Source organism: Bubalus bubalis, chromosome 14, assembly GCF_019923935.1.
Source record: "Bubalus bubalis isolate 160015118507 breed Murrah chromosome 14, NDDB_SH_1, whole genome shotgun sequence".
Lineage (NCBI taxonomy): Eukaryota > Metazoa > Chordata > Mammalia > Artiodactyla > Bovidae > Bubalus > Bubalus bubalis.
Genome location: NC_059170.1, coordinates 35,507,812 through 35,523,240, shown reverse-complemented (window position 1 = coordinate 35,523,240; position 15,429 = coordinate 35,507,812). Strand labels below are relative to the sequence as shown.

The 15,429-nt window shown below is 39.2% G+C and overlaps 1 protein-coding gene across 7 annotated transcripts in view; it reads right to left on the bottom strand.

Moving 5' to 3' along the window:
- The window catches only part of FERMT1 (FERM domain containing kindlin 1), a 58,392-nt gene that overhangs the window by 29,155 nt on the left and 13,808 nt on the right, over nucleotides 1-15,429 (bottom strand). For all 7 annotated transcript variants that reach the window (XM_006047733.3, XM_006047736.3, XM_044927907.1 and 4 more), the window contains 3 exons: nucleotides 12,635-12,781; nucleotides 11,090-11,303; nucleotides 8,959-9,061 (listed from right to left, as the gene is read on the bottom strand). In XM_006047733.3, coding sequence (XP_006047795.1) covers nucleotides 8,959-9,061; nucleotides 11,090-11,303; nucleotides 12,635-12,781 — 464 coding nt within the window. The remainder of the gene's footprint in view (nucleotides 1-8,958; nucleotides 9,062-11,089; nucleotides 11,304-12,634; nucleotides 12,782-15,429) is intronic.

Here is a 15,429-nt window from a genome sequence, read left to right as displayed (position 1 = left end):
CATATTTATATATATCTGTGTGCATGTATGTATCTATTGGTCTAACTATCACTCCTTCTCTAATTAGTGAAAGTAAATTAAATCACCCAATAAGGCTTTTCTTTCAAATGCAGTCAGTACAGATTTAAAAAATGGAAGAAGCGCTTCCACACCTAAAACTACTTATCTCCTTTCCATTACCAAGTCTGGTAAAACAATTCTTTGAAAGTATTGGTTAATAAGAGTTGCCTACTTTTCCAGACTGACATCAGGAGAACAGGCTGGGCCAGGCCTGGCTCTTGCTGAGGAACCCCAGATCGTCTGCTGTGTCCAGAGAGCTCTGGACTTTCCTCTTTGGACTGTTCACATTCCCACTGAGCACAGGGTCCTGGGTCTTTTGCAGGTTCATTTGCTAAGAGGGGCCCCAAAAGGTTTTCCCTGAGAACTCTTTCAGGGGTTTCAGTGATTCAGAAACATGTTTTTCCCTGGTGGGGACTGGCTACTGCTGCCCTCTCCTTGGTCCTCGATTTCCTTTGTCTCCTGGTTAATTGAAAATAGAAATCACCAAAACATGTGGCCTCTGCCACCCCCACTGCTCAAATCCATTTTCCCCCACCTAGTCAGTTCAATAAACCTCTCTCTCCTTCCACCAATCAACAATATGAAAAAATAATAAAGCCTACCTCCCATAGGTTTCATGCTCTCAGGAGAGGATTACTATTTGATCTGATCATTCAAGATTCTTTGTTAGTTGGGTAGCAACTTTTAGTATCTTTTAAGCCTCTTACTAAAACTGATGTGCCTTTTCTGGAGAAGGAAATGGCAACCCATTCCAGTATTTTTGCCTAGGAAATCCCATGGATAGAGGAGTCTGGTGGGCTACAGTCCATGGGGTTGCAAAAGAGTCGGACATGACTAAGCGACTTCACTTTCACTTTTCCTTTCATGCATTGGAGAAGGAAATGGCAACCCACTCCAGTGTTCTTGCCTAGAGAATCCCAAGGACGAGGGAGCCTGGTGGGCTGCTGTCTATGGGGTCCCACAGAGTTGGACACGACTGAAGCGACTTAGCAGCAGCAGCAGCAGCAGCAAGCCTCTTACTAAAACCAATGTGCCTTTTCTGGAGAAGGAAATGGCAACCCATTCCAGTATTTTTGCCTAGGAAATCCCATGGATAGAGGAGTCTGGTGGGCTACAGTCCATGGGGTTGCAAAAGAGTTGGACATGACTTAGTGACAAAAAAACAACAACTAACCCTGTAAGACACCATCCTGCAGGTTGTTGTTCTCTTTTTTGCTGTACAGCATGCATTCCTTTTTTTGTGGTTGCTAGCTGGATACTGTATTTAATGAAGTAGATAGGAGCATATGCTAAAAACATAGCCTCAGTACATAGAGATTATCATGCAGTTAGTATAATTTGGCATATGTGCTAATGTAATGAAAAGAAGATTACTTCAGTGAACTATTTTGCTTTTGTATTTTACTTAAAATGAAACTAATTGATGGGGGATGTGTAAGACCCAGCATAAGGATAAAAGCAACATATTTCTAGTTATGTGATGATCAAGATTTATTATGTCTGTGTTGCTATATGGCCTCTGTTCAGTAATCTTAAATCTAATTTTAGGCCTAAAATTCCCATTTTACTCCAGAGTAAAAGATGATTATATTGAAGCATAGACCTTGACTATGTAGCTTTAAAGAATTAATAAAACTCTGTAAACCCTGTTATATTATTTTTGTAAAAAACAAATGTAAATGTGTTTTTATATATGTGTATATATATGCACCTATCTATATAGGCTTTCCTTGTGGCCTAGACAGTAAAGAATCTACCTGTAATGCAGGAGACCTGGGTTTGATCCCTGGGTTGGGAAGATACCCTGGAGAAGGAAATGGCAACCCACTCCAGTATTCATGCCTGGAGAATTCCATGGACAGAGGAGCCTGGTGGGCTACAGTTCATGGGTTGCAAAGAGTCGGACACGATTGAGCAACTAACACACACGTATGTATGTATGAAGTATGGAAGGCCCTGGTTGATTACCTCCTACCTTGACAGCACTTTTCTCTAAGATGTTAGACTTGACTGCTGCTTGTAAACCACATACTGCAGGCCTGAGGACTGAGTGCAGTACCAAGTAGAAAATACATCTTTTAAGGACAGAGTTTGTCTGCTTCCTAAGGAGGAAGTTAATAAAAAAGAAACATTTTTCAAAGAGGTTGGACTTTAAAAAGTCCACATGAGCCTAATAAAAGGGAAAGTGTTGCTTTGAAGTTATAAAAGTTATTTTTTTTTTAATGCACACATTTTAAAATGCCCTTAAATGGGGCAAAAGAGTATATAATGATGAAATTAATTTTGAATGGACTTAAAAGAGACAAAAGATGTACAATAAAAAGTCAACTCTTTCTTCCTTGTTCCGCACAAACAAGGTGGTTTCTCTACTGATTGTTTTGTATCTTGTTCCTTTTTACTCAATAATATTCCCTGACCATGTTTCCCATCAAAAGGAAGCTGACTCATGTTTCCTAATCACAACACTATATGAATGGATCATAATGTAACTAACCAGTTCCCTACTGCTGGATGTTTAGGTGGTTTCCAGTTTTTTCCTAAAACAAACAATGTAATAATAACTATTCTTGTGTACAGACATACCGACTCACATATTTGAGTATAACTGTGGTAAAAATACCAAAGGGTAGATTTTCTGGGTCAAAGCTATGCAGAATTGTAATTCTGACAGATACTGTCAAATAGTCTTCCACAGAGACTTAATTTGTACTTTGACCTACAATCAGTCTGTGTATGAGAGCACCTGTTTCTCCACACTCTAGATAAATAAGATAGTGTATGGAACTTTTTGTTCTTTGTGGATATAAGACTAAGAGCTATTTTAGTTCCTTTTCTATGAACTATGTGTTCACATCCTTTGCTACTGCGTTGTTGCTATTTTATTACTGATTTGTAAGAGCTCTTTATATATTAGAGAGTCTGGCCTTTTGTTTGTAGTAATACAATAACATTTTTCTACTTATTTGTAGTTTTTTGCCATGTGTTCAATTTTAATTTTTAATTAAAATGTATCAATCTTTCCTTTTATGGATTCTTTTAGCCTTTCTAAAGTAATATATTTGAAATGTTGTATTCTAGTACTCTCATACATCTGAGATTTTAATCAGTTCCAGTATCCTACACCCTGTCAGTTCAGTTGCTCAGTTGTGTCCGACTCTTTGCAACCCCATGAATCGTAGCACGCCAGGCCTCCCTGTCCATCGCCAACTCCCGGAGTTCACTCAAACTCATGTCCATTGAGTTGGTGATGCCATCCAGTAGCTTGCTTGTATCTCTCCTCTGAAAGCCAGAGTAGAGAAGCTCCCTGGTCCAATTAACTGATTTAGCTCCTAAATACAGGGTGCCTTGTATATTTGCAGTGGTTTCCTGGGTGCCATCTTTGCTCTTCTTAATTTGATTGTAGATTCTTTGAAAACATGAACTCTATCTTAAGTTTCTGTATCGCTCTACCCAGTACACAGTAGAAGCCTTAAACTTGGTTTCATTTATAGCACTCTGTACTTTAGGAGGGGAAGGGAAGGAGGGCTGTCACAACTCCAGATGGTTGGGAATCATCTTGCGCCACAAAGTCATATCCTGCCAGCCTGAATCTTTCAGTCATTTTTGGGTTGGTAGCTGCTATTTGGCTGTTAGATTCAAATACATTTTGTTCATAGGCTGTGGACAGAGAATTCCTTACCAATTAAACAAGCAGAGACTGGAGGCAAAGAGCCTAGGACAATGGCCCTGGTGACCTTTGTCTTTGGTGTGCTTGCCCCCTTCTGGGATTATGATTCTTTTTAATCTTCCACTTTTAAAATTCTTTTTACTTTTTTAAAAACCATTTGGCCACACTGAGAGGCATGTGGGATCTTAGTTCCTCAACCAGGAATCAAACCCACACCCTCTGTATTGGAAGCATGGAGTCTTAACAACTGGACCATCAGGGAAGTCTCATAATCTTCCACTTCTTAGACAACACATATTTAACACTGCTCTTCCATGTTTGCTTACTTAGGCTGATGATTTGACATGTCTGAATTTTTTGACTGTGATGTCATTCACATGTTTCCGACATTTTTTTAGAAGTAGATGACTGAGTTTATTTTCAGCAATGAGCTCAATTGCCAAAGCAAGGAATTTAATGCAGAATCTCTTGTCAAGGAAACTGATAGGAGGACCTTCAAGACCTAGCTGATCCAATCACAGAGCAAGTGACCAAGGATCACTCTCCTAGCATCCTTGCAACATGTAGGGGTGGAGGGCAAAGGATATATCAGAAGTGTTCCCTATTTTCAAGGAGTCTGCAGTTTGTGGAGAAAATTCATGAACGTGGTACAATTAGAAGTATGAGTCCTGAAATCACACTCAGTTGTGGCTCAAAAAATGGAAGGGCCAGCATGACCAAGAATACAGAAAAGCTCTTATTCTAGAAGGAATAAGACCTGAGTGTGATCCTAGGGCAGGGTTTCTGAATCTGGGAGTCTAAATTAGGTAGTCCATAAACTTGGATGAGGAAAAACTACATCTCCATTTGCACCAACTCCTAATGGAAATTTAGCATTTCCATCCATAATGAATGTAGGCAACAAACCACAGTATTATAGAGCACTCCTGACTACCAGAATCACAGATTTTTCATATTCCTCAAAGTTGCTATTTTCGAATAATGCTCACATGCATCACCACCACTTCAATATTAAGCTAGTTATGAGAATGGCCACTATATATTTATTCAATTAATGAAATAGATTTACTTATATCCATTTTGGAAAAGATTTTGGTTACTGTAGTTCAATATAATTATTTCTTATTGTAATCTTATGTTTCATTTCATAAATTTGTAAACCTTATTCTACTGTCCAGCAGTTTTGGGTCCTCAGCTGCTATCTTAGCTCTTGGCACACGGTTGTTGTTTGTTGTTTAGTTGCTAAGTCATGTCCGACTCCGTGCAACCCCATGTACTGTAGCCTGTCTGGCTCTTCCATCCATGGGATTTTCCAGGTAAAAATACTGGAGTTGGGTTGCCATTTCCTTCTCCAGGGGACTGTCCTGACCCCAGGGACCATTTCCTGCATTGGCAGCAGATCCTTTACCACTGAGCCACCTGGGAAGCCCTTGGCACACAGTAGTTGTTTGATAAATAAATGAAAAAATAAACAACAGGGGTACAAGTCTGAACAGATAAGATGGAGCCACGTTCCTGACTTAGCAATTAGAAAATGCATAAATATGCTTTATTTGTGTGTTATCAGATTTCAGAAAAAACCTTATGTATTAGAATACATAGCATACAACAAGGTAGAATAAGCTACCTAGAAACTAGGCAAGGAAAGAGTAAGTTGAGTCAGGAATGAGACTAAAAATTGAGGTCATAGAAAATGTAAAGATTTGGTTCTTCGATTTCTGTCATCAGTGTCTTATAGTTTTCTGTATATAGCTCTTTTGTCTCCTTAGGTAGGTTTATTCCTAGGTATTTTATTCTTTTAGTTGCAATGGTAAATGGGATTGATTCCTTAATTTCTCTTTCTGATTTTTCATTGTTAGTATATAGGAATGCAAGTGATTTCTGTTTATTGATTTTGTATCCTGTGACTTTACCAAATTCACTAATTAGTTCTAGTAATTTTCTGATAGTGTCTTTAGGGTTTTCTATGTACAGTATCATGACGACATAAACATATGGAGGGATATTCCATGCTCCTGGGTTGGAAGAATCAATATTGTGAAAATGACTACACTACCAAAAGCAATCTACAGATTCAATGCAGTCCCTATCAAATTACCAATGACATTTTCCACAGAGCTAGAACAAAACACTTCACAATTCTGTATGGAAATACAAAAGACCCCGAATAGTCAAAGCAATCTTGAAAAAGAAGAATGGAGCTGGAGGAATCAACTTGTTTGATTTCAGACTATACTACAAAGCTACAGTCATCAAGACAGTAAGATATTGGCTCAAAAATAGAAGTATAGACCAATGGAACAGGAAAAAAAGCCCAGAGATAAATCCACACATACGGGCACTTATCTTTGACAAAGGAGGCAAGAATACACAATGTGAAAAAGACAGTCTCTTCAATAAGTGGTGCTGGAAGAACTGGACAACTACACAAGAATGAAATTAGAACATTTAGTAACACCATACACAAAGATAAACTTGAAATGGACTAAAGACCTACATGTAAGACTAGAAACTATAAAACTCTTAGAAGATAACAGGCAGAACACCATATGACATGAATCATAGCAAGATCCTTTTATGACCCACCTCTTAGAATAATAGAAATAAAAACAAAGATAAATAAATGGGACCTAATTAAACTTAAAAGCTTCTGCACAGCAAAGGAAACTACAAACAAGGTGAAAAGACAATCCACAGAATGGGATAAAATAATAGCAAACAAAATAACTGACAAAGGATTAATTTCCAAAATATATAAGAGCTCATACAACTTAATACCAGAAAAACAAACAACCCAATCAAAAAGTGCACAAAAGACCTAAACAGACATTTCTCCAAAGAAAACATACATAGATGGCTAATAAACATATGAAGAGATGTTCAACATCACTCATTATTAGAGAAATGCAAATCAAAACTACAATGAGATATCACTTCATCTCAGACAGAATGGCCATAATTAAAAAATCCACAAACAACAAGTGCTGGAGATGGTGTGGAGAAAAGGGAACCCTCCTACACTGCTGGTAGGAATGTAAATTGTTACAGCCACTGTGGAAGACAGTATGGAGATTTCTTAAAAAAACTAGGAATAAAACTACCAAATGACCCAGCAATATCACTTCTAGGCATATATCCTGAAGAAAACAGAACTGAAAAAGACACATGTACCCCAGTATTCATTGCAGCACTATTTACAATAGCCAAGACATGGAAGCAACCTAGATGTCCATTGACAGGTGAATGGATAAAGAAGTAGTGGTACATATATACAATGGAATATTACTCAGCCATATAAAGGGATGCATGTGAGTCAGTTCTAATGAGGTAGAGGAATCTAGACCCTATTACACAGAGTGAAGGAAGTCAGAAATAGAAAAGCAAATATCATATATTAACATATATATATGGAATCTAGAAGGACAATACTGACGAATCCGTTCACAGAGCAACAATGGAGATGCAGACACAGAGAACAGACTTATGGACAAGGGTGGGGGAGAAGAAGGAAAGGATGAGATAAATGGAGAGGGTAGCATGGATGTACATACACTGACATATATAAATAGATAGCCAATGGGAATTTGCTGTATGACTCAGGGAACTCAAACTGGGCTCTGTAACAGCTTAGAGGGGTGAGAATGGGCGGGAGGTGGGAGGGAGATTCAAAAGGGAGGGGACATATGTACACCTATGGTTAATTCATGTTGATGTATAACAGAAATCAAACCAACATTGTAACCAATCATCAACAATTAAAATAAATAAATATTAAAAAAAAAGATTTGGTTCTAATAGGCAACACAAAAAGAAAATCCTAATAGCTGTATAATTCACATTGCCCTTCCTGGTGTTTAGGAAAATTAAAACAATTGGTTAAGAAAAGCTGTAATAGTAATTTCTCCTCAAGATTTAATCAAAGAAGAACCAAAATTTGCTTTCTTACCATGATTTGATGGAAGTGATGCACTCCAGATACAAGCCAGGTCCAGGGGCAGAAAGCTGGATCTCAACCAAAGACTGAGCAAGAGCTCCACAGAAGGACAAGAAATAGGGCTTATTTTAAAGAAGACACCAGTTAGAGAAGCAGTGAGCCCAGAAGGCCTCTGGAGACCAGATTTAAATTGAGGACTAAGGAGAAGACAGTGGCACAAGAGACAGAGACACTGCCATGCACGAGGAAAGGATGGGCACAGAAGGCGACTTGGAGCAGGCTCCTCGAAGAGCAGCCCTTTGGTAACTGGACAAAAGCAGCCAGCATGGTACTGGGGTGGAAATAATACAATCCATCTGTGCACTCAGGTGACCAGTTTGTATTTTCTACTTTGGGCCATTTTAAGTGCTGGTTCACAGCTCTACAAAAGGGAGAGCTGGGGCAAAGAAAGGGCAGACATTCAGAGGCCTTGTTTCATCACTCAGCTGTCCTGGGAAACTTCAGGGAGGGGATGTGCACTTAATATGGGAGTTGGCAACCAGCTGGGCTCTTTATTGATCCAGGTGACCCCTCTGTCTCACCAATCAAGACTCATTCAGCACTGTGGTGGGGAGCCAAGTGTGTGCTATCATGGGGTCCTGGCTTCTTCGCCAGAACCCCTATGCCTCTCAACCTGGCCCTGACAACTCCGTTTTTAAGCATGAAGGGCTCTGGCTTCATGCTTGTGAGCCACTCACTCTCTTCTTATTCTGGGTCCCTGTGGAGAAGGACAGGACATGCCATGCATGAAGGTCCTTAGCTGCTGCTGCTGCTAAGTCGCTTCAGTCGTGTCCAACTCTGTGCGACCCCAGAGAAGGCAGCCTACTAGGCTCCCCTGTCCCTGGGATTCTCCAGGCAAGAACACTGGAGTGGGTTGCCATTTCCTTCTCCAATGCATGAAAGTGAAAAGTGAAAGTGAAGTCGCTCAGTCGTGTCTGACTCCTAGCGACCCCATGGACTGCAGCCTACCAGGCTCCTCCATTCATGGGATTTTCCAGGCAAGAGTACTGGAGTGGGGTGCCATTGCCTTCTCCGGAAGGTCCTTAGAGACTCCCCTAACTCAGGGGAAGCTCACCATTCCCACTAGAAACCAACAGGAAAATCCAGAGACCAGTATACACTTATTGGTCTAACCCTGCAGAGCTAAACAGAAGGTTACAAGAATTAATCCGAATTTTGGTAACTAAATGATTCAATTTTACATTTCTATGCATTCACATTTAAAAAAGAGAGAGAGAACAGAGAAAAAGTATCTTACTTTGGGATTCAAGTCAAAGAAAGTGTAGTATTTAAATCGTAACAGCAGCTGCTCATCCTCCTGGATGCCTTGTTCCATAAGGGAACGTGAGGAGTCTAGCCAACTAGAAAACAACAAGATAAGTTTTAAAAGTCAATCAATTTTACACACATATTTTAGTATTATATAATATGATATATATACATATATATACATATACATGTAAATGTATGCATTTGTATACATGTAAATGTATACCCTTGAACAAAGTCTGGGTAAATAACATAATCTAAACCCAGTAAAGGAGATGACTTGATAGTAGCGTGTGCCTCCATTTTATCACACAGCTTTCTAAGTGCTTTTTTGTATTTAGGTATTTTCTCACTGACTTTAGAGTGACGAAAATGAGCCTCAGTAACAGTAAGTGACACGTTCAAGGTCCTGTGCCTCCTGGTGGAGCCAGAAGGAGAATCTGAGTTGCTGACTGCTGCACCTACTTGTGCTGTGTGCACTTGCTGACTGCTGACCATTTCCACACCAGGTGATCTGACACCAAAGTGGCTTTATCTTATTGTCTAGAACTTTCTGTAACTGTGGAAATCTTCTACATTGCCCAGTCCAATTGAATAGCCACTAGCCGCATGAGGCTACTGAAGATTTAGATGTGCCTAGTGCCATGTTTTGGAGAAGGCAATGGCACCCCACTCCAGTACTCTTGCCTGGAAAATTCCATGGACAGAGGAGCCTGGTAGGCTGCAGACCATGGGGTCGTGAAGAGTCGGACACGACTGAGCGACTTCACTTTCACTTTTCCCTTTCATGCATTGGAGAAGGAAATGGCAACCCACTCCAGTGTTCTTGCCTAGAGAATCCCAGGGACGGGGGAGTCTGGTGGGCTGCCTTCTCTGGGGTCGCACAGAGTCGGACACGACTGAAGCGACTTAGCAGCAGCAGTGCCATGTTTTAATTTTAATTATATTCAAACATAAATGTAAATGTCCACATGCTGCTGGTGACTCCTGTACTGGGTAGCACAGTTCTAGAGTCTGAAAGATAAATACTGGGTAATGATGAGGACAGAATAAAAGTTAACAATAAATGAGGTGGGAATGAGGGCCCTCCAATACCACTGAAAATGGCTTGAACTTCTATATATGAATATATAGAAGATCAGTTTATATGTTTTATGTATTTTATATATGTTTATATAAATTGATTTTATTTATTTATATATAAAATATTCTATTATATAATCATATATTCCCCTGTGGGAGAATAAGAATAACCAAGATGCAGTCTCCATCCGAAAGGAACTGACAGTCAGTGGGGTAACCAAGCCTCATATTAAAGAAACAAGGTGACACTGGAGTAGTAGAACAGGACTTGAGGGAGTGATTGATCTTCTGAGAAGACTGGAAGTGGCTGGGCCTTATGGGACAAACAGGGACAGGCCAGTAGAGCAGGAGGGAAGGAGAGGGTCATGGAGCAGAGGGAAAGCTGGAGGCAAGGCAGCGACACAGGAATGAACATTCACGTTGGGGGGATGGGGAGCATGAGAGCACAGAGGGACAGACAGATGGACATACATGGGGTCTGATCTCACCGGATCAAAGGAGAGTATGAACTAGGATCCGGGGGAGTGGAATGCTAACAAATGGGACTTTACTTGGAAAACACTGAGTGAAATAAGTGGTGGTTTGAGAAATAGTTTGAGTGTATTTTCTGAGACTACTTCAAAGCTTAAGGACTCACTAATTGGAATGCAGAATGGAAAAGTGGTGCTCTACAAAAGACAGCAGGGCCACTTGGGTCTTCCCTGTTGCCACAGAGGGGACCAGCCCACTTATAAGCTGATCTACAACCCATAAAATTTGCACACGTGTCCGAACAAAGAATTAGCATTCACTAGCCAGTAAACCATTGAGTTAACCCAATGTGTAAATGTTGTCACACTTTAAATGTATTGAAATGACAAATGGCTACATTTTGTCTTTTTTGTTGCTAAAATCAGTGCTGACCTTTGTGAATAGTATACAATTCCTAGGTGTGCTGACTTGAGAACTGAACAACCCCTCCCTGCCTCATCTCCGCAGCATCTCTCTTCCTACATTAACATCAGTTCACAGAGAAGTAAAACAAGTCACGTCCTTACCCTGAGTTAAGCTTGGCTTTGTCAGCCAGAGACCGAGACTGGTACATATCAGCAAGTGCTTCTGGTGATTGTGGGGGCTGGCTGAATGCCAGGATGCTGCAGTTCTGTTCTGCCAGAGGGCTGTCACTGAACCAAGTCATTGTGGATGATGCTGGCGTTCCGTTTATGGGGTCATATGTGGGGGTCATGGTTTTACTGTATAAGCCAGGACTTACTGCAAAGCAAAGGAAAGTAAGAACTAGGATATGAGATTTGGGATAAGAATCTTTAGAACAACACTGCTTGTACTAAAATGGATTTTGAACTTAAATGTTTGTATTATTTAGAAAAATCAGATGAATGATGGCAGAAGTTAAACACAGGTAAAACTCCAGTCTGAGTATTTAGTTCCTGGAAAGCTAGGAAACTCATAGGCTGTAAAAACTTCCAAAATCAACCCAGACAAATGTAGGACTATTTTCTTCTCAATAATTCAAAATTTTTTATATCAGTAGTGCGTTCTGGCACTATTAGAAAACTGGAGCTCTCACAGAATACATACATATACTTTATTTTTGGGCAAATCTCTTAAATTGCAATGCTTACCAATTTAAAGAATTTAGCTAGTTGATGGTTTATAAATCATCTGACTCTAATTTGCATAAGGGAAGTATAATAATCCCTTTCATTCTTTGTACTGGAATGTACTATGCAAGAAACTCTCAGTGTTGCAAGCAAGGTAGAGATTCATTCTTATATACAGGCATATCTCATTGCACTATGCTTCGATGATATGTTTTTTGTTTTTTAACTTTTTTTCTTTTTAACTTTGTGACTCTGTTACATTTTGGTAACTCCTCCAATATTTCAACCTTTTTTTCATCACTATTATATTTGTCACTGTGATCAGTGATCTTTTATTTTACTACTATGACTTGCTGAATGCTCAGATGATGTTAGCATTTTTAGCAATAAAATATTTTAAATTAAGGTATGTACATTTTAAAAAGACATACTGCTATTGCACTCTTAATGGTAGCAATATAGTGTAAACATAACTTTTATATGTGCTGGGAAACAAAAAAAAATTTTATGCAACTCGCTTTATTACAGCGGTCTGCAGTATCTCTGAGTATGTCTGTAAAAATAAAAGGATGACACTTTTTTAGAGTTTTTACTGCCTCTCCTGTTACATACCCAATGCAAGATTTAAATTGAGTTCAGAAAAGAGTCATGTGAAGGTAGAATCAGGAAGAGAAGTATATTTGAATGATCTAACAAATTTCCTTATCCCACAAATTCATGGTCAATTCTGCTAAAGTTTTTCATTCATCAGCAACATAATATATACAATTAAAATAATGAGCTATATAACATACCTTATTAAAAATTTTCAGTTCTAAAATTAGTTGGATTCTTTCCTTATCACTGAAATCCTTAATTTTAGTCCTTGTTTAGGGAGAGAGGAGGAAAGGCTAAGTAGAGGGGAGGAGAGTTCTTGGGACTTAAGAAATTCTTGGATTTAATAATAAATTAAAATAATGAAACATCTATCATGAATCTTACCAGATGGACCTGAAATTGTTGGAGAACCCTCCAGGTTTAAAATATCTTCAATTATGGGCTCCTTATTATTTTTGTCTTTTTTCTTCTTCTTTTTAAAATATTCACCTGAAGGCTTTAATAACGACAGTTCTTCTGCTCTTCTAATATCTAAAAATAAATATAAAAAAGAAAAAAGAAAAGCAAGAAGTAAAAAGAAAATTCCTTCTAAGACTTTGAGTCATGTTGGTCATTTGAAACCATTTCTCAAAAAATTCCTGAGAAGTAAATGGAACTAAATGACATTCCTTTTGAAGAAATTGAAGATCAGTGACCCCCAAAATGGGTGTGTGGAGATCAAACAGTGGAGGGAGATTCATTCTAGGAAATTTCTAGTTTGTTTTTAAATCTATTGTGAAACTATTTCAAACATATTCAATGCTAGTATGGTGGCCCCTTCCCATGCTCACCACCCCCTTAAACCTTTCCTAGTGTTCCGCTGTTCTTGTATCATTTACTTACTAGCAGTTTCCCCCTCCCTCCTTCCTTCTTTCCTTTCTCCCTTCCTTTTCTGTTTTTAGGTTTTTAAGCAACCAGCAAGGACTCCATCTTTTTCTTTATGGGCCAGTGGCCCTCAGAGCCTTTCTCTGCCCAGTGGCTTCTTCCATCCCTGTGACAGACATCCTAGGCACCTTGACCATCTCCTGGCCCTCCCCATTTTGGTGCACTCTGACCTCCTTCCAGTGGTAGCTAGGATGTATCTCTTTATCCAAGGGCCTGCTCTGGATGCCAGAGTCCTCACTCCCCAGACAGAGATGCAACAGGTCACATGAGTTCAGAGAGTTAACACTCCCCAAGAGCAGCCCTCAATGACTCAGTGACTGGTGGAATGGTATATTTACACCCCAGGTCCCTCACCCCTTGGTTGCACAGCTCCAAGGCATGACCACACCGCTTCCCAGAGGGCCCCAGCTGTCCATGGTGTGAGCTGATTAGTGACACTCGCTTATTAGTGGCCTTCTCTTCCCAGTCTCACTTTACCACTCCCAGCCAGTGTTTCCTGGCATTACCTTCTAAATAAATAATATTTATACTTGAATTCTTATCTCAGGTCTTCTTCTGGAAAACTCAAGCTAAGAAGATAGTCCCCACTGTCCTCCATTACTCAAATATACTTCTAATTGCCATTTCCAATCAGAACTGATTGTACACTGGGCTGTTATGATCCCAGGTAAAAATCAAGGAATGTGGATGTTAGAATCTCTGGGCAGCTTTCCTGGAGGTAAATGCACTAATTCCACAGGTATCCCCACCTCTTAGTTCAGCTGAGGTTGAATCTGGCAGTTGAGCTGCCAGTAAACAAGCCTGACTGTCAGGTTGCAACACACACCTGTAACCATTCCAAATGCATAATTTATACACAAAACCAGGAGACGAATAAAAATTTCCAGTGCAAGCATTAGTAACTAAACAAAACAAAAACCTCACTGATACCTAAGCCCAAGGTTTGTATCTTGTCTTTTCTTTGAGAGAAAAAAAAAATCATCTTATTGCTAGATTTAAGTTCAGTTGGTCAGATATAAAAAGCGATTATTAGGAAATTCCCTGGAGGTTCAGTGGTTAGGTCTTGGAACTTTCATTGCAGGGGGCATAGGTTCAAAGTTCAATCCCTCATTGAGGAACTATGATCCTACATGCTATGCATCTTGGCCAAAAAAAAAAGTGATTATTAGAAATGCCAAGTTGAGTCATTTAGAGTTACCATGAAGGTGTAATCTGGAAAGAAAAGAATGTATGAATGCTTCTGTTTATTTAAAAACTTCAAGTTTTTGACCCCAGCCATAATGTGTGTTTCTAGTCCACTGTGGTGTCTGAAATGTACATTTTATTTACTCATTTACTGTTTTCAAATTTTCATTAGAATATTATTGAAAGCCAGGTACCTTGTGCTTCTATCATTTGCTCACCATGCATCAAGGAAAAATTCTGGAACTTACCTTTTGTAATGGAAGCTTCCAATCATTTGTCTGGTCAGCAAACAGTTACTAAGCAGGTGATATGTGTCGGGCATTGTGCTAAGTATTAGGAACAGACATGCTCAAGAAACGGCTGTCTTCATCCTATATAATACCTAACCAGCCTGCACCACTCATTACTGGCACTCTCAATACTGTGTACATTATTAGACTTTTTCCCTTTTTTCCTCCATTACCTACCCCCTTTTAACGTCTTATTTTTTACATGATTTATTTTCTGTCTCTGTATGCTACAATGGAAGCTCAGAGAGGGCAGAGGGTTTGGATTATTTTTATTGCTAACCAATCTCTAGCACTCACCATTGTGCCTGCCAAGTCAAAATATATATTTTCTGAAGGAATGAATAAGCAGTTTACAGTTTAATGGGGAAGATAGATCACCCACTCACATAGTGTGTATACTGTGTTCAAATCCTAAATATTAGCCTTGGAACTCAAGAATATACCTACACACTTAAAAAAAAATATACTTCCTGACCCAGAGTTTGCTGCTATTATGGAAGTCCCAGAAAGAAGAAATGGTTTGGGCAGTGTTGTCCCTAAAGGCTGTTAAAATTTTTGATCCATAATTAAGTGTACTTTTCTGCTTAAAATAAACTCCACAAATGATGTTTATGGACAGAGTTATTTACTGGAGCCAAGTGTTAGGGAAGCAATTAAGATACTGCATCACCATTATCTCAAGAACAACATAGACATATCAGCTCTATGGTGATAATAATTTAATGGAACTCTTTTTGTTTGTCTTCAATATAACAATTTCAGTATGGCTTAGGGAAATGA